Source organism: Haematobia irritans, chromosome 3 (genome assembly GCF_050003625.1).
Source record: "Haematobia irritans isolate KBUSLIRL chromosome 3, ASM5000362v1, whole genome shotgun sequence".
Taxonomy (NCBI): Eukaryota; Metazoa; Arthropoda; class Insecta; order Diptera; family Muscidae; genus Haematobia; species Haematobia irritans.
Genome location: NC_134399.1, coordinates 206,735,903 through 206,756,785, shown reverse-complemented (window position 1 = coordinate 206,756,785; position 20,883 = coordinate 206,735,903). Strand labels below are relative to the sequence as shown.

At 31.0% G+C, this 20,883-nt stretch overlaps 1 protein-coding gene across 1 annotated transcript in view; it reads left to right on the top strand.

The window, feature by feature from the left end:
* LOC142231737 (putative fatty acyl-CoA reductase CG8306) overlaps nucleotides 1–20,883 on the top strand; it is a gene marked incomplete in the record, with an annotated part of 71,558 nt that overhangs the window by 34,617 nt on the left and 16,058 nt on the right. The window contains 1 exon segment of the mRNA XM_075302360.1: nucleotides 19,054–19,451. Coding sequence (XP_075158475.1) covers nucleotides 19,054–19,451 — 398 coding nt within the window.

Genomic DNA, 20,883 nt, shown 5'->3' with positions numbered 1-20,883 from the left:
GACAATACGACTTCATTGAAAAGTTTATCGACTTTTGGACAAGGAAAATAACTTTATTTTAGAGAAATGCGTCTTCTATGCTAGGCAAATTTTGTATTCGTATTTTAAAGACATGTAATCTTTGAGCTCACGACAATATCGACAGTGTATATCGCCTCAGAAGCCCACCCTGAGCATTTTTGCCAAAGACACCATGGCCATGGGTGTTGCAAACATATGCACTAACTTATAATACCCTGTTCCACAGTGTGGCGCAGGGTATAAAAACTATTGCAGGCACTTCAACAATAATAATATAATCAAATATAATATAATCATTGAATACGAAATAATTCAAAACGAATATTTTTCAATTTGAATTTAACATTGCACTATGGGTAATTTGATCCATTTTTGTGACGAAAAATCATTTTTTACACTATTAAGTAAAAATAATTTTTTGTAATTTGAATAAACTGAATACTACTTGTTTTGTAACGTTCGCGTAACACGTGATTAATACACCGTCAAAGTTATTGTTTACGAGCACGGTGTTACAGATAGTCTATGTAGCGATATTAAATGTTAATTTGTAATATGTTCTAAACAAAACGTTAATCAAATTATAAAAATACAATTTAAATATGGCAAATAAACAAACTTATTATCAGGGTTGGCCTGTCACAAACTGTGACTTTTGCGACATACATTTGCGACGGTATAATACGTATGTCGCAAAAGTCGTAAACCTGCTGTAGAAAACCAAATTTTGAATAGAAGAAATCCTGAACATTTTTTAATTTAGTTTGACAGCATTCGCTGTGAGTTTCTGCCGAAATTTGTGAAAGTTTTCCCATGATCAAGCCTATTTTCTTAGGTGGTATCGAAATTCCCGTTGGTGAGTGTGCAAAATACCTTGGGGTTATATTGGACAGGAGACTGAACTTAAAGTTAAGAAAGGACGAGAAAATCCACGGTTACCCTGAACTCGTGCAAAAGGCAATAGGGAAAATGTGGGGACTAAAACCGAAAATTGTGAACATTCCTAAGAATTGAAACTTCTTCGCACATACCATCGTCTTCGATATCATCGAATTCGCTGCCTAGCTGACGCGACTAAAGTATTTTCAGTTTGCGACTTTTGTTACTTTTTCTACATTTACGACGCGTATGTGACGTTTACGACGTTTACAACTTTGCGACAGTCGCAAACCTAAAAGAGTTTGATACAGACCATCTCTGCTTATTATACCCTGTACCACAGTAGTGGTGAAGCACCCTAAACCAAATAGTAGTCGGAGTATCTGGGAAAAAATGTGCCTACCAGAAATATAGATTTTAAGTTCCATAAAATATATCCCGATCGACTCAGAACCACCTCCTGAGTCGGTCTAGCCCTTGGTGTCCGTCCACCTGTCCACGCAGTATACAGGCCACTATTATTAACCGGTTTTAATGAAATTTGGTACACCCTCAACAAAAAAAAATCGCTTCTATAACGTATACCCTAAAACATTGTGCTTCAAGCATATATATTTTCAGGATTTGTCCAAACCAAATATTGTTTGTATTGTTGCAACATATTATGTTTCACCTTAGGCATACACTTGTAGAAAAAATTTTAATGCTATTTTCTTTGTGTATATATATTTTTAAAGCGTCAATTGGTTACTTCCATTCTTTTACTTTGAGAGTCCTAGAGAGTATATCTAGGACTCTCTTTCTAAACACATAAATGCCATGCCATCTTTTCGGAAGTAGTCGATATTGAGCTGATATATTCCCTTAAAATTATACTCATTACTATGTGTTGTCAATACCCATTGAATATCCGGAAATTTCAAACGTATAGCCTCAATACCGCCAAAATGATACAAATCAAGTACCCTTGGCTCCCACACAGAAAAAAATATCACCAAATAATTTCCAATTAAAAAGTTGATTGAAGTTGAACATTTTCTCAAATAATAAATTAATTGTACAATTAACTATTTAATCAAGATAGAAAAAATTAAAAAATTAAAAATTAAACAAGTATATACGGCCGTAAGTTCGGCCAGGCCGAAGCTTGTGTACCCTCCATCATGGATTGCGTAGAAACTTCATCTAAACACTGCCATCCACAATCGAATTACTTAAGTTGCGGTAACGCTTGCCGATGGCAAGGTATCTTAAAACCTCCTAACACCATCTTCTAAATTGTATGTAAGTCAATACGTGGTATATATTAAATCAAAAAAGATCGATCCAATACGTATATAATTCAGTTTGACAAAGTAGACATAAAATTTTGACAAAATTTTCTACAGAAATAAAATTTTAACAAAATTTTCTATAGAAATAAAATTTTCACACAATTTTCTGTAGAAATAAAAATTTTGACAAAATTTTCTATAGAAAGAAAATTTTGACAAAAATTTCTACAGAAATAAAATTTTAACAAAATTTTCTATAGAAATAAACTTTTGACAAAATTTTCTATAGAAATAAAATCTTGGTAGATTATTTTTGGGTCGAGTGGCAACCATGATTATGAACCGAATAAAATTTGAACAAAATTTTCTATAGAAATAAAATTTTGACAAAATTTTCTATAGAAATAAAATTTTGACAATGATGAAAATTTTATTATGAACCGAATAAAATTTTAACAAAATTTTCTCTAGAAATAAAATTTTGACAAAATTTTCTATAGAAATAATATTTTGACAAAATTTTCTATAGAAATAAAAATTTCTATAGAAATAAAATGTTGGTAGATTATTTTTGGTTCTAATGGCAACCATGATTATGAACCGATATGGACCAATTTTTGTGTGATTGGACCAATTTTGGTATGGTTGTTAGCAACCATATATTAACACCACGTTCCTAATTTGAACCGGATCGGATGAATTTTGCTCCTCCAAGAGGCTCCGGAGAATGTTTTATATGGGGGCTATATATAATTATGGACCGATATGGACCAATTCTGGCACGGTTGTTAAAGGTCATATACTAACACCATGTTCCAAATTACAACCGGATTGGATGAAATTTGCCTCTCTTGAACACTTCGCAAGCCAAATCTGGGGATCGGTTTATATGGGGCTATATATAATTATGAACCGATGTGGACCAATTTTTGCATGGTTGTTAGAGACCATATACCAATATCATGTACCAAATTTCAGGCGGATCGGATGAAATTTGCTCCTCTTTGAGGCTCCGCAACCAAAATCTGGGGATCGGTTTATATGGGCGCTATATATGATTATGGACCGATGTGGATCAATTTTTGCACGGTTGTTAGAGACCATATACCAATACCATGTACCAAATTTCAGCCGGATCGGATGCAATTTGCTCCTCTTTGAGGCTTCGCAAGCCAAATCTGGAGATCGGTTTATATGGGGCCTATATATAATTATGGACCGATGTGGACCAATTTTTGCATGGTTGTTAGAGACCATATACCAACATCATGTACCAAATTTCAGCCGGATCGGATGAAATTTGCTTCTCTTTGAGACTCCTCAAGCCAAATCTGGGGATCGGTTTATATGGGGGCTATATATAATTATGGACCGATGTGGACCAATTTTTGCATGATTGTTGGAGACCATATACCAACACCATGTATCAAATTTCAGCCGGATCGGATGAAATATGCTTCTCTTAGAGGCTCCACCAGCCAAATCTGGTGATCGGTTTATATGGGGGCTATATATAATTAAGGACCGATATGGACCAATTTTTGCATGGTTGTTAGAGACCATACACCAACATCATGTACCAAATTTCAGCCGGATCGGATGAAATTTTCTTCTCTTTGAGGCTCCGCAAGCCAAATCTGGGGATCGGTTTATATGGGGGCTATATATAATTATGGACCGATGTGAACCAATTTTTGCATGGTTGTTAGAGACCATATACCAATACCATGTACCAAATTTCAGCCAGATCGGATGAAATTTGCTTCTCTTTTAGGCTCCGCAAGCCAAATCTGGGGATCGGTTTATATGGGGGCTATATATAATTTTGGACCGATGTGGACCAATTTCTGCATGGTTGTTAGAGACCATATACCAACACCATATACCAAATTTTAGCCGGATCGGATGAAATATGCTTCTGTTAGAGGCTCCACAAGCCAAATCTGGGGATCGGTTTATATGGGGGCTATATATAATTATGGACCGATGTGAACCAATTTTTGCATGGTTGTTAGAGATCATATACCAACATCATATACCAAATTTCAGCCGGATCGGATGAAATGTGCTTCTTTTAGAGGCTCCACAAGCCATATCTGAGGGTCCCTTTATATGGGGGCTATACGTAAAAGTGTACCGATATGGCCCATTTTCAATACCATCCGACCTACATCGATAACAACTACTTGTGCCAAGTTTCAAGTCGATAGCTTGTTTCGTTCGGAAGTTAGCGTGATTTCAACAGACGGACGGACGGACGGACGGACGGACATGCTTAGATCGACTCAGAATTTCACCACGACCCAGAATATATATACTTTATGGGGTCTCAGAGCAATATTTCGATGTGTTACAAACGGAATGACAAAGTTAATATACCCCCATCCTATGATGGAGGGTATAAAAATTAGTTCATACAATTAACTTTTTAATCAAACTAGGAAGGCTAAGTCCATTAAAAAAAGTGATGGAAAATTTGTTAATTTTTAACTAAAAATTTATTTCAAACAATCAAGTTTTTAAGCAAACTGAAACACTTACGGCCATTTTCATGTAGCTCCGTTAGGCTTTAACTGGCAGATAACAGAAAGAAAAATTGAAATATCTTTTCTCCGGTTAACTTTAACTGACAAATTTTCAGCAGTTAAGTTTCTAACTGGCATATGGAATATATACGCAAGATGACAGATATGCAGATATCACGGTTTAAAAGTTCGTTGGCTAACGTAGCACTAACGGAGCTTCATGAAAATGGGGGTTAGTCAGTTAAGAAAGTAATTGAAAATAGTTACGTTTTTAATGAAAATTAATTGAGTTTTGCAATCAACATCAATTAAACTTTTAATTGAATCAATTAAAAAATTAATTGGAATTTGCTAATGAAATCAATTAATTTTTTAACGTCCTATTATAACTGTATCTGATACTATCATTTTCGTGATTGAAGACATTTCAACAAAAAAAATTTATTGGATCAATTAATTTCGAGATTGAATCACATTTTTTTTTGTGCAATGACGGCGTTCGATAACATCGTATTGATTCATTCAAGAGAAATTATTGAATATACCTTACTGCCAGTAGGTTGTTTCGGCGAAGATGCTGCAGTGTCGGGGAATAAATTATACAAGACTGATAGAGTATACCGTATAAAATTTCACTAAAAATTTTCCAATTAAAATCTTAATTGAATTTTAACAAATATTCAATTAAAAACTTAATTGATTCAACAATTTTTTTTAATTGAAACAAAAATCAATCATAAAAATTGATAGTATCAATCATTTCTTTAATTGGATCAATTAATTTTTTAATTGACTTTCAACTGCCACAAGAGGTTCTCGGTAAGTGTGTCTGTGTTTCAGAAGTTTCTGCACACACAAAAAGTTTTATACCCTCCACCATAGGATGGGGGTATATTAACTTTGTCATTCCGTTTGTAAAACATCGAAATATTGCTCTAAGACCCCATAAATTATATATATTCTGGGTCATGGTGAAATTCTGAGTCGATCTGAGCATGTCCGTCCGTCTGTTGAAATCACGCTAACTTCCGAAAGAAACAAGCTATCGACTTGAAACTTGGCGCAAGTAGTTGTTATTGATGTAGGTCGGAAGGTATTGCAAATGGGCCACATCGGTCCACTTTTACGTATAGCCCTCATATAAACGGACCCCCAAATTTGGCTTGCCGATCCTCTAAGAGAAGCAAATTTCATCCGATCCGGCTGAAATTTTGTACATGATGATAGTATATGGTCTCTAACAACCATGCAAATATTGGTCCACATCGGTCCATAATTATATATAGCCCCCATATAAACCGATCCCCCGATTTGGCTTGCCGAGCCTCTAAGAGAAGAAAATTTCATCCGATCCGGCTGAAATTTGGTACATGATGTTGGTATATGGTTTCTAACAACCATGCAAAAATTGGTCCACATCGGTCCACAATTATATATAGCCCCCATATAAACCGATCCCCCGATTTGGCTTGCGGACCCCCTAAGAGAAGAAAATTTCATCCGATCGGGCTGAAATTTTGTACATGGTGTTGGCATATGGTCTCAAATAACCTTGCAAAATTTGGTCCACATCGGTACACAATTATATATAGCCTCCATATAAACCGATCCCCAGATTTGGCTTGCGGAGCCTCTAAGAGAAGCAAATTTCATCCGATCCGGTTGAAATTTGGTACATGGTGTTAGTATATGGTCTCTAACACCCATGCAAAAATTGGTCTAAATCGGTCCATAATTATATATAGCCCCCATATAAACCGATCCCCCGATTTGGCTTGTGGAGCCTCTAAGAGAAGCAAATTTCATCCGATCCGGTTGAAATTTGGTACATGGTGTTAGTATATGGTCTCTAACAACGATGCAAAAATTGGTCCAAATCGGCCAATAATTATATATAGCCCCCATATAAACCGATCTCCAGATTTGACATCCGGAGCCTCGTGGAAGAGCAAAATTTAACGGATTCGGTTGAAATTTGGTACATGGTGTTAATATATGGCCTCAAACACCCATGCAAAAATTGGTCTAAATCGGTCCATAATTATATATAGCCCCCATATAAACAAATCCCCAGATTTGACCTCCGGAGCCCCTTGGAAGAGCAAATTTCATCCGATTCGGTTGAAATTTGGTACGTGATGTTAGTAAAGGGTGATTCTTTTGAGGTTAGGATTTTCATGCATTAGTATTTGACAGATCACGTGGGATTTCAGACATGGTGTCAAAGAGAAAGATGCTCAGTATGCTTTGACATTTCATCATGAATAGACTTGCTAACGAGCAACGCTTGCAAATCATTGAATTTTATTACCAAAATCAGTGGCAGAAAATCCGCTTTTTTATCGACAAATTTTGTTCAGCGATGAGGCTCATTTCTGGTTGAATGGCTACGTAAATAAGCAAAATTTCCGCATTTGGAGTGAAGAGCAACCAGAAGCCGTTCAAGAACTGCCCATGCATCCCGAAAAATGCACTGTTTGGTGTGGTTTGTACGCTGGTGGAATCATTGGACCGTATTTTTTCAAAGATGCTGTTGGACGCAACGTTACGGTGAATGGCGATCGCTATCGTTCGATGCTAACAAACTTTTTGTTGCCAAAAATGGAAGAACTGAACTTGGTTGACATGTGGTTTCAACAAGATGGCGCTACATGCCACACAGCTCGCGATTCTATGGCCATTTTGAGGGAAAACTTCGGAGAACAATTCATCTCAAGAAATGGACCGGTAAGTTGGCCACCAAGATCATGCGATTTGACGCCTTTAGACTATTTTTTGTGGGGCTACGTCAAGTCTAAAGTCTACAGAAATAAGCCAGCAACTATTCCAGCTTTGGAAGACAACATTTCCGAAGAAATTCGGGCTATTCCGGCCGAAATGCTCGAAAAAGTTGCCCAAAATTGGACTTTCCGAATGGACCACCTAAGACGCAGCCGCGGTCAACATTTAAATGAAATTATCTTCAAAAAGTAAATGTCATGGACCAATCTAACGTTTCAAATAAAGAACCGATGAGATTTTGCAAATTTTATGCGTTTCTTTTTAAAAAAAAAGTTATCAAGCTCTTAACAAATCACCCTTTATATGATATTTAACAACCATGCAAAAAGTGGTCCATATCAGTCCATAATCATATATAGCCCCTATATAAACCGACCCCGAGATTTGGTTTTGGAGCCACTTGGAGGAGCAAATTTCATCCGAGTCAGTTGAAATTATGTACATTGTGCTAGTATATGGCCGTTAACAACCATACCTAACTAGGTCCATATCGGTCTATAGTTATGTATAGCCCTCAGATAAATAGATCCCCAATCACACAAAAATCGGTCCATATCAAGTTCATAATTGTATATAGCCCACATATAAGGGACCCCCATATTTCAATTCTGGCTCTCTATGTACCGTGCAAAAGTCCATATCGATTCGTAATTATTTGTAGACCTTTTTTTGTCTAATATATACCACGTATGGACTAACTCACAATTTAGAAAACGATGTTAAGAAGTTTTAAGATACCACAACCCAATTAATTCGATTGGGGATGACAGTCTTTCGTAGAAGTTTCTACGCAATCCATGGTGGAGAGTACATAAGATTCGGCCTGGCCGAACTTACGGCCGTATATACTTGTTTTTTTCTGACTCAATCACAAAACTAATTAGTCCAATTAATTTTTAATTGAAATATCTTCAATCACAGAAATGATAGTATAAATATATAGATATATTCATAATAAATAAAACAAGTAAGAAAAGTCTAAAGACGGTCAGTGCCGAGGGGGGTGTTTGGGGTGTGGAACACAAGAGGTTCTAGGTAAGTGTGTGTTTCAGAAGTTTCTGCACACACAAAATTTTTTTTCTGACTCAATAACGAAATTAATTGGTCCAATTAATTATTTAATTGGAATATCTTCAATCACAGAAATGATTAATTTATACTAATTAAAACATTAATTGATACTAATAATTTTTCTGATTGTTTCAATCCAATTTAAATTTATTGAACCAATTAAATTTTTACTTGAATATTTTTGTAAGACACAATTAAGACTTTAATTGGAAGCATTAAATTCGGTTAAATTAGATATATTCAAAATAAATAAAACAAGTAAGAAACGTCTAAAGACGGACGACGCCGAGGGGTGTGTTACTAACAAAATATGGGAAACATCTAAATCTGTACCATTTTTTAGGCAACTTCGCAAAAGTGTATTTATGATTTATCGGTCGATTGATATTGGAAGTATAAGTAAATTGGAGCCACTTTTGCCCAAATCGGAAAAACATAACAGATTGGCTGATAAGTCCCCGGGTTGGCTGATAAGTTTGTCACAATTCGTTTTTATTATTCAACATAGTTCCCTTCAAGAGAGATACAACGATTATAACGACCTTCCAATTTTTTGATAAAATAGGCCTCAATTTCGGCGATCACCTCGTCATTGCAGCAAAATTTCCCTGCGGCATCCTTTTGAGGTCTGAGAACAAGAAAAAGTCGCTGGGGGCCAGATCTAGAGAATACGGTGGGTGGGGAAGCAATTCGAAGCCCAATTCATGAATTTTTGCAATCGTTCTCAATGACTTATGGCACGGTGCGTTGTCTTGGTGGAACAACACCTTTTTTTTCTTCATATGGGGCCGTTTTGACGCGATTTCGACCTTCAAACGCTCCAATAACGCCATATAATAGTCACTGTTAATGGTTTTTCCCTTCTCAAGATAATCGATAAAAATTATTTCATGCGCATCCCAAAAAACAGAGGCCATTACTTTTGACTCTTTCCACGCTTCGGAGACGGTTCACCGGTCGCTTTCCACTCAGCCGACTGTCGATTGGACTCAGAAGTGTAGTGATGGAGCCATGTTTCATCCATTTTCACATATCGACAGAATTGTCACATATTACGAGTTAGCAGCTGCAAACACCGCTCAGAATCATCAACACGTTGATGTTTTTGGTCAAATGTGAGCTCGCGCGGCACCCATTTTGCACAGAGCTTCCGCATATCCAAATATTGATGAATGATATGACCAACACGTTCCTTTGATATCTTTAAGGCCTCTGCTATCTCGATCAACTTCATTTTACGGTCATTCAAAATCATTTTGTGGATTTTTTTGATGTTTTCGTCGGTAACCACCTCTTTCGGACGTCCACTGAGTTCACCGTCCTCCGTGCTAATTTCACCACGCTTGAATTTTGCATACCAAGCAATTATTGTTGATTTCCCTGGGGCAGAGTCCGGAAACTCATTATCAAGCCAAGTTTTTGCTTCCACCGAATTTTTCCCCTTCAGAAAACAGTATTTTATCAAAACACGAAATTCCTTTTTTTCCATTTTTTTTTCACAATAACAAAAGTTGTTTCACAAAAGACGCTCTATATCACAAATTAATTGACTTACAGACGTCAAATTTTGACACGAATCATTTGAAGGTTGGTACTATATAAAAATAATACTACCTTTTAATACTACAGACGCCATCTATGTGTCAGACCGGGGACTTATCAGCCAACCTGTTATATATGGAAACTATATCGAAATCTGAACCGATTTTAATAAAATTTAGCATACTTACCTACATTACTAATTGTACTCGTAGTACAAAATTTTAACCAAATTGGGGTAAAACTATAGCTTCTGGAGCCATGTAAGCCCATATCGGGCGAAAGATATATATGGGAGCTATATCTAAATCTGAACCGATTTCAATCAAATTTGGCATATTTCACTATAGTAATAATTGTTCCCTTTTGTATCGGCTGAAAGATATATATGGGAGGTATACCTAAATCTGACTGCACAACCAAGTGTTATGTCCACCTGAATTAAATCCACCTGAATTATTTTACATTAATTTTATGGATTTTATTCAAAATTGTCTCTTTAAATATTTATTTTTATCTAAATATCTGTTTCTTAAGAAATTTGTTATAAATTTTTTAGTAATGGTATCCAAAATATTTTGGTAGTGGGGTCAAACATAAATACATTTTTAGGAAGCTATCTGGATACTAAAAAAAATTTTAAAAAATTTTCTATAGACAACATATTCTATTGAAATAAAATTTTAACAAAATTTTCTATAGAAATAAAATTTTGACAAAATTTTTTATAGAAATAAAATTTTGACAAAATTTTTAATAGAAATAAAATTTTGGCAACATAATAAAAAATAAAAATTGGACAAAATTTTCTATAGAAATAAAATTTTCTATAGAAATAAAATGTTCACAAAATTTTCCATAGAAATAAAATTTTGAAAAATTTGTTCACAGTCAAAAAAATAAAAAGTTTACTTGACAAAGATGCTGCTTTTTATACCCTGCGCTACACTGTGGAACAGGGTATTATATATATATATATATATATATATATATATATATATATATATATATATATATATATATATATATATATATATATATATATATATATATATATATATATATATATATATATATATATATATATATATATATATATATATATATATATATATATATATATATATATATATATATATATATATATATATATATATATATATATATATATATATATATATATATATATATATATATATATATATTTCGCCCGATATGGTCCTAGAAGCCAGAGTTTTGCTTTAATTTTTGCACAAGAAGAACAATTAGTACTATAGTCAAGTGTACAAATTTTATTGACATCGGTTCAGATTTAGACATAGCTCCCATATATATCGCTCGGCCGATTTACACTCATATGACCACAGTGGCCAATCTTTTACTCCGATTTAATTGAAATTTAGCACAGGGAGTACAATTAGCATTGTAGCTATGCGTGCCAAATTTTGTTGAAATCGGTTCACATTTAGATATAGCTCCCATATATAGCTTTCGCCCGATTTACTCTCATATGACCACAGAGGCCAAGTTTTTGCTCCGAGTTAGTTGAAATTTAGCACAGGGAGTAGAATTAGCATTGTAGCTATGCGTCCCAAATTTTGTTGAAATCGGTTCACATTTAGATATAGCTCCCATATATAGCTTTCGCCCGATTTACACTCATATGACCACAAATGCCAATTTTTTGCTCCGAGTTAGTTGAAATTTAGCACAGGGAGTAGAATTAGCATTGTAGCTATGCGTCCCAAATTTTGGTGAAATCGGTTCACATTTAGATATAGCTCCCATATATAGCTTTCGCCCGATTTACACTCATATGACCACAGAGGCCAATTTTTAACTCCGATTTAGTTGAAATTTTGCAAACGGAGTAGAATTAGCATTGTAGCTATGCGTGCCGAATTTGGTTGAAATCGGTTCAGATTTAGATATAGCTCCCATATATATGTTTTTCTGATTTCGACAAAAATGGTCAAAATACCAACATTTTCCTTGTAGAATCGCCACTGCTTAGTCGAAAAGTTGTAAAAATGACTCTAGTTTTCATAAACTTCTAATACATGTATATATCGAGCGATAAATCATAAATAAACTTTTGCGAAGTTTCCTTAAAATTGCTTCAGATTGAAATGTTTCCCATATTTTTTACTAACATAACATTGTGTTCCACCCTAGTGCATTAGCCGACTTAAATTTTGAGTCTATAGATTTTGTAGAAGTCTATCAAATTCTGTCCAGATCGAGTGATATTTAAATGTATGAATGTTATTTGGGACAAACTTTATATATAACAAACTTTATATATAACCCCCAACACATTTGATGGATGTGATATGGTATCAAAAATTTAGATCTACAAAGTGGTGCAGGGTATAATATAGTCGGCCCCGTCAGACTTTAGACATTCCTTACTTACTTTTTCCCTTATTTTAAGTAAATTTTGTTTTACTTCCTTAATATTGTATAAATTTAATGTCCAAAATTTTGGTTGTAAATTATTTCATATAAGAGAAAGACTTTTTTCAGTGTATATGTCAACCAAATTCACGAAGAAGAGGTCTTTTCAAAGGAAATTCTTGTATAGAAATCATTGTGGTGGGTATTTAAGATTCTGCCATGCCAAACCGAATTATAACAATTATATACGTCGAAATGTATATAGTTGTTTAATTTATGAAAGATATTAGACATATGCAAACTAATGGAAAGTATTTTAATATTTGAAGCACGCGTCCAAAGCAAATGCAATTCCACAATTTTGCTATATATTTGACTAGTAGTGGTCAAATAGTTTGTTAGTTCCAAACGAAGACAAACCTCAACACTTTGTAAAATGATACCGGAATTTTTTGAAAATCGTGAAATCTTTTTAACTGGTGGATCGGGTGTGTATTAGTAAAAAAAGAATTTAGATCATTTCACTAAAGAGTTTGGAAAATATATAATATGCAGCGATATGAAAAATAATAAGGACAGTTGTTTGTGTTTACAAAATTTATATAAAATAAAATAATTTTTGATAAAAAAATTTGGTGGGTAATTTCTGTTTCTCTTCTTTTCCTTGACATAACCAAACAGTTCATTACAAAATGTTTGATTTCTATTGAAAAATAAAAAGAACAGTTTTGCGTTTTGGTAAAAAACAACGGTATTAAAATTAAAAACCCTATGTGGTTTGTAAATAAGTGCATAAAACATATTAATAGCTCTACATTAATTGCTAAATATATTGATATTTTGTAAACTTTTTGTGAAATATCGGTAGAAATTAGCACTATGACCACGCTAACTAAAACATATAAAAAACAAAATTAAGAACAAGCGATTGTTATAAAAATGATCGGTATATTTATGCGTAAAAAGGATACATTCATCAGATCTAAATAGAGAAGAAATTATCTAAATATTAACGTTGATGCATCAACTTTGGTAGGTTGGTAGGATTCTTGATGTTTTGTTTGCTATAGAACTGAAATTTTGACAAAATTTTCTATAGTACTAAAATTTTGACTATAGATATAAAATTACGACAAAATTTTATATAGAAATAAAATTACGACAAAATTTTGCCAAACATTTATATAGAAATAAAATTTTGATAAAATTTGCTACAGAACCAAAAATTTTACCAAATTTACTATAGAAAGAAAATTTTGACAAAATTTCCTATAGAAATAACATTTTGACAAAATTTTCTATAGAAATAAAATTTGACAAAATTTTTATAGGGATAAAATTTTGATAACATTTTCTATAGCAATAAAATTTTGACAGAATGTTTTAAATAAATAAAATTTTGACAGAATATTCTAAATAAATAAAATTTTGACAAAATGTTCTACATAAATAAAATTTTGACAAAATTTTCTATAGTAATAAAATTTTTTTCAAATTTTTCTATAGAAATAAAATTTTGACAAAATTTTCTATAGAAATAAAATTTTGACAAAATTTTCTATAGAAATAAAATTTTGACAAAATTTTCTATAGAAATAAAATGTTGACAAAATTTGTATAGAAATAAAATTTTCTATAGAAATAAAATGTTGATAAAATTTTCTATAAAAATAACATTGTGGCAAAATTTTTATAGAAATAAAATCTTGACAAAATTTCCAAATAGAAATAAAAATTTGACAAAATTTTCTATAAAAATAAAATTGTGTCAAAATTTTTTATAGAAATAAAATCTTGACAAAATTTTCTATATAAATAAAATATTGACAAAGTTTTCTATAGAAATAAAATTTTCACAAAATTTTCTATAGAAATAAAATTTTCACAAAATTTTTTATAGAAATAAAATTTAAAAAAAAAATTGTAGTAATAATATTTTGACAAAGTTTCTGTAGAAATAAAATTTTGGAAAAATTTTGTATAGAAATTTCAGTTTGGAAACATTTTCTATGGCACTCAAATTGTGGTAAAATTTTGTATGGAAATCAAATATTGATGAAATTTTCTATAGAAATAACAGTTCGGAAAAAAATTTCTTCAGAAACAATATTGGGGAAATAAAATTTTGACAAAAAATAACGTTTTGGAAACATTTTCTTTAGAAGTAAAATTTTGGCACAATCTTCTATAGAAATAAAATTTACAATTTTGGGATTATTTGTTTGGCTTGAGGTCATGGACTAATGAAAAATGCTGGTGTTAATGTTTTTCATTAATTTTTATTGAAATATTGCTATTCTCGGATATTTCGATACACCATCGGTGATCATCTTCAGCGAGATATTATATTTTACAAAGTAATAGACTTTCTCCTTACAATGCTCATGTCTAAATTTACTATAGAAAGAAAATTTTGACAAAATTTGCTATAGAAATGAAATTTTGACAAAATTTTCCATAGAAATAACATTTTGACAAAATTTTCTATAGAAATAAAATTTTGACAAAATTTTCCATAGAAATAAAATTTTGACAAAATTTTCTATAGAAATAAAATTTTGACAAAATTGTTATAGAAATAAAATTTTGACAAAATTGTTACAGAAATAAAATTTTGACAAAATTGTTACAGAAATAAAATTTTGACAAAATTTTCTATAGAAATAAATTTTTTTCTATAGAAATAAAATTTTGGCAAAATTTTCTATAGAAATAAAATTTTGACAAAATTGTTATAGAAATAAAATTTTGACAAAATTTTCTATAGAAATAAAATTTTGATAAAATTTTCTATAGAAATAAAATTTTGACAAAATTTTCTAAAGAAATAAAATTTTGACAAAATTTTCTATAGAAATAAAATTTTGACGAACTTTTCTATAGCAATAAATTGTTGACAAAATTTTCTATAGATCTAAAATGTTGGCAAAATTTTGTATAGAATTAAAATTTTGGCAAAATTTTCTATTGGAAAAATTTTATATAGAAATAAAATTTTGAAATATTTCTAGAGAAAAAAAAATTTCACAAAATGTTCTATAGCAACAAAATTTTCATTAATTTTATATAGTACTACAATTTTGACAAATTTTCTAAAGAAAAAAAAATTGGCAAATTTTTCTAAAGAAAAAAAAAAACGTCAAAATTTTCTACAATAGAAAAAAATTTGGACCAATATTTCTACAGAAATAAAATTTTCACAAAATGTTCTATAGCAACAAAATTTTCTATAGACATAAAATTTTGACAAAATTTTCTAAAGAAATAAAATTTTGGCAATTTTTTTCTTAAGAAAAAAATTACAAAATTTTCTATAGCAATAAAATGTTGACAAAATTTTCTAAAAAAATAACATTTTGTCAATTTTTTCTTCAGAAAAAAAATACAAAATTTTCTATAGAAATAAAATTTTGACAAAATTTTCTATAGAAAAAAAAATTTTACAAAATTTTCTATAGAAAGAAAACTTTGACAACATTTTTTATGGAAATAAAATTTTGACCCATATTGGTAGAGAAATAAAACTTTCGCAAAATATTCTATAGAAAAAAAAATTGACAAAAATTTTCTAAAAATAAAAAATATATAGAGAAAAATTGAGAAAATGTACTATAGAAATAAAATTTTCACAAAATATTCTATAGAAATAAAACTTTGACAACATTTTCTAAGCAAATACAATTTGGCATAATTTTCTAAAGAAATAAAATTTTGGCAAAGTTTTCTATAAAAAAAAGTTGAAAAAATATTCGAAAAATAAAATTTGACTAATATTTCTAGAGAAATAAAATTTTCACAGAATGTTCTATGGCAACAAAATTTTCTATATAAATAAAATGTTGACAAAATTTTCTAAAGAAATAACATTTTTGCAATTTTTTCTTAATAAAAAAAAAATTGACGAAATTTTCTATAGAAATAAAATTTTGACCAAATTTTCTAAAGAAATAAAAGTTTTTGGCAAAATTTTCTAAAGAAATAAAATTTTGGCAAAACGTTCTATAGAAATAAAATTTTGACAAGATTGACTAAAGCAACAAAATGTTGACAAAATATTCTATAGAAATAAAACTTTGACAAAATTTTCTATGGAAATAAACATTTTCACCAATAAATATTTGTAGAGAAGTAAAATTTTCACAAAATGTTATATAGCAATAAAATTTTCATAAATTTTCTATGGAAATAAAATTTTGACAAAATTTTCTAAAGAAATAAAATTTGGCAAAATTTTCTAAAGAATTACAATTTGGTAAAATTTGGTAAAGAAATAAGATTTTGGCAAAATTTTCTGGGGATAAAAATTTAAAAAATTTACTATAGAAATAAAATTTTGACAAAATTGACTAAAGCAATAAAAATATTCTATAGAAAGAAAACTTTGAAAAATTTTCTATGGAAATAAAATTTTGACCAATATTTGTAAAGAAATAAAATTTTCACAAAATATTTTATAGCAATCAAATTTTCATAAATTTTCTATGGAAATAAAATTTTGACGAAATTTTTTAAAGAAATAAAATTCGGCAAAAATTTCTAAAGAAATAAAATGTTGGCAAAATTTTCTATAAAAAAAAATATTGGCAAAAATTTTCTATTGTTGTTTTTTTTTATCTCCGCTTAAATCCATGCATTGACTAAACTACAAGTGTAGCTTAACCAACAGAGGAAAAGTATGCTTGTCAAATTTTTGGGCAAAGTCCTATAGTCTGCAAGATGGTTGGATGTACAGCTGTTTCAATAGAAAACAAATTGACAAAATTTACTATAGAAATAAAATTTTGACAAAATATTCTATTGGAATAAAACTTTAATTTTACAATTATTAATTGTAAAATTAGATATAATGCATTTGGACGTTAATTGCCTGTTTCGGCATCAGGCTAACATGAAATATAATAAGGAATAAAACTTTGACAAAATTTTATAAGGAAATACAATTTGGCAAACTTTTCTAAAGAAATACAATTTTGGCACAATTTTCTATAGAAAAAAAGTTGACAAAAATATTCTTAAGAAATAAAATTCTGACCAATATTTCTAGAAAAATAAAATGTTCACAAAATGTTCTAAGGCAATAAAATTTGGCAAAATTTTCTAAAGAAATAAAATTTTGGCAAAATTTTGTAAAGAAAAAAAGTTTGACAAAATTTTCTATAGAAATAAATTTGTTGGCAAAATGTTCTATAAAAATACAATTTTGACAATTTTTACTATATCAATTAAATTTTGACAAAATGTTCTGTAGAAATAAAACCTTGACAAAATTTTCTATAGAAATGACATTTTTTCAAAATTGGCACAAAATTTTCTGTAGCAATAAAATGTTTATAAAAGATTTTCTATAGAAATAAAATTTTGGCAAAATTATATTTTTTTGTTTGGTAGTTTTTTTGGTAGAATTTTCTTCAAATTTTGGTAGAGTATTTTTGTACCGAGTGGGAACCGTGGCTGGAGTGCAAAAAAAGTGTCATTGTTATCCAAACAGAATATTAGACAAGATTTAAAGTTTGCTAAAAATCTAGTCGATTGGCCAAAGCAAAAATGGCGTACAATTTAGTGGTCCGATGAAACAAAAGTCAACTTGTGTGCTTCTGATGGATGTGTCCACCATGTAAGAAGGACTATCCATTAAGAATTCAATCCCAAATATACTTTGAAGACGGTCAAACACGGTGATATGGGAGTCTATCTCGTATTATGGTGTGGATTTTCTATAGAAAACACAATGCTACCGTATGCCGAAAAAAATTTGCCCACATAAATGGGACTTCCAGCAGGATAATGACCCAAAGCATACGGCAAGGTACACAAAAAAGTGACTTCAGGACAATAAAATTTTGTGGAGCGAACTTTTTGACAGGATTCAATTGACATCAATCAGAATAAAAAAACAGCGAACTCCACCAAAACATGCTAACTCGACTTAGCGTAGTCTGGAATGAGGGCATCGATAGGAAAAACACAAAATTTACACAATAGTAAGGATAAATTTCTTTAAAATAAAGAAATTTTAATAAAAAAGGAAGTTACAAATCTGAGTCTGTAATTTTTTTACTGAGTTCAAATCTGCGTGTTGAAAAAAACACATATGTTTTACTCCATATCTTTCCGAAATTTGACTCTATTTCCAAATTTTACACAGAAAGTAGAATTGCTATTTTTTCTTATGTGTATTTTATTTTTCCTACACCAATAGAAAACAAATACGTTCCAAAATCGTGAACGGATGGTAACAAAACGAAACGGAAACGTCCACGAAAAATCAAACCGTAATGTTCACAGGCATTCATGTTGAGATGACAAAGCATTGAAAAGATTTATTTCTTTACTTTATTAAAAATAACTAAAAAATTTTTAATTTCAGGAATTATTGGAAAAGCATTAATTGAGAAACTTCTACGATCCTGTAATGTTGGCAAAATCTATGTTCTATTGAGAACTAAAAGTAATGCATCCGTTGCCGTACGTTTACAGCAAATGCAAAACGACAAAGTAATATATACGCTAAGCAGGAAAACGAGATAATGTATCACATTTAATTGAATTAATATTTCCCATAGATATTTCGTCGTTTGAAGACTGAAAAACCGAATGAATTCGATAATAAAGTTGTTCCCATAGCAGGTGATATAGCGATGCCAATGCTAGGCATAAGCCCCGCAGATGTAAAACTAATGGAAAATGTATCAGTTGTATATCATAGTGCGGCTACCGTACGTTTTAACGAGCCCATTCTAAATGCCATACAACTTAATCTTGGTGGTACTTATGAGGCTATACAATTTGCAGAAACTCTCAAAAAATTGGATTCATTCGTTTACATCTCGACGTTCTTCAGTAATCCGTATTTGGAATTTGTTGATACCAAAGTCTATGATCCACCTATGGATTGGAAGTTTTGTCTAAATCTCATTAAACGCAAGGATATATCCTATGAAACAATGGACATTTTAACAAGCAAGTGAGTATACTAGGGAGATGATGTACAAGTACACACAAAAAAAATTTTTCTGATTCAATCACGAAATTAATTGATCCAATTAATTTTTTAATTGAAATGTCTTCAATCAATTTATTGGATTTTTGTTAAGTTTTTTGTTATTTTACAGTAAATATATATTTAGATGCGCGCGTGAGTGGAATTTCAATCACGCTCAAACACATTCACGAAGAAATATTTGTACTCACGCATGCCATGTAGGTAGGAATTCACGGTCACGAAATGAAAAATCATACTCGCACACGCTCACACATGAACAATGTTTATGTCTCACGCTTTCGCACGGTTCACGACAATTTTCGTTATTCACGACAAATCTCGTAAGTCACGAATATATTCGGAACACGACAATTTTCGTGGCTCAATAAAATTTTGGTAATTAACGAAATTTCTCGTGACTTACGCTATTGAAATCTTAAGCGTGATTAAATATGTAAAGGTGATTAAGATCGGTGAGCTTGAATTTAATCGTGAACGTGAATTTGTTCGTGATTGTGACTTTTTGTGTCTGTTTTACCGTTAGTGCGAATTTTATCGTGAATATGAATTTTATTGTTAACGTGAATTTTATCTTGAGCGTGAGTCGGATCGTGAGCGTGGGTTGGATCGTGAAAGTAAATTTTTATCGGGAGCGTGATTTCGGAGAAAGTTTACTCACTCACAATCACGAACACAATTTGATTTTTACTCACGCTCACGCGCCACACATTTTTCTTTAATCCCGTTCACGCACATTCACGAGGTTTCGTTTAAATTTCATTCACGAGATTTCGAAAATGTTTTGTTTTTTTTTTGTTTTTAACCCATGTAAATTTAACTGGCGGTGTAAAAACCAAAGTATTATAAAGCGTCAATATTCGTGCTAATCCACTAGTATGTTGCCAAGAAGTGGCTTCCTCCCTTTTTACGATTCCTTCCAAATTCCCCACTGCACTGCAGATATGTTTTCCACATCATCGCCGCATTTCTCGTCAGTGGGACATCCCAATTGAAGTTCAAAATTTTGTCAAAATCATTGTTTTTCAAACCTTTTTTCTCCAGGTCTTATGTTCAAAAATATGTAATTTTACTACCACAATTGCCCAAAGTTGCCCACAGGCAACTTTTCAATTTTAAAAATTTCCCATCTGTTGTTTTTTTTGCAATATATAGATTTGACTTCCAGAAATATTTTATTTGACATGTACTACAATATATTTAATAAAAACTTTCAACATTTTAGTTGTAATTTTTGAAAAAAGTCACATGTATAAAAACCTCTTTTTAAATTCGCAAATATTTTTTTCTTGAGGTACGTGCGTATTAATGAAAAAATTTTTGCTAATTGACAACCAAATTAGCTGATTTTTCATTCAACTTGAAGAAAACACTTGTAGCTTTCGATACCGTTACA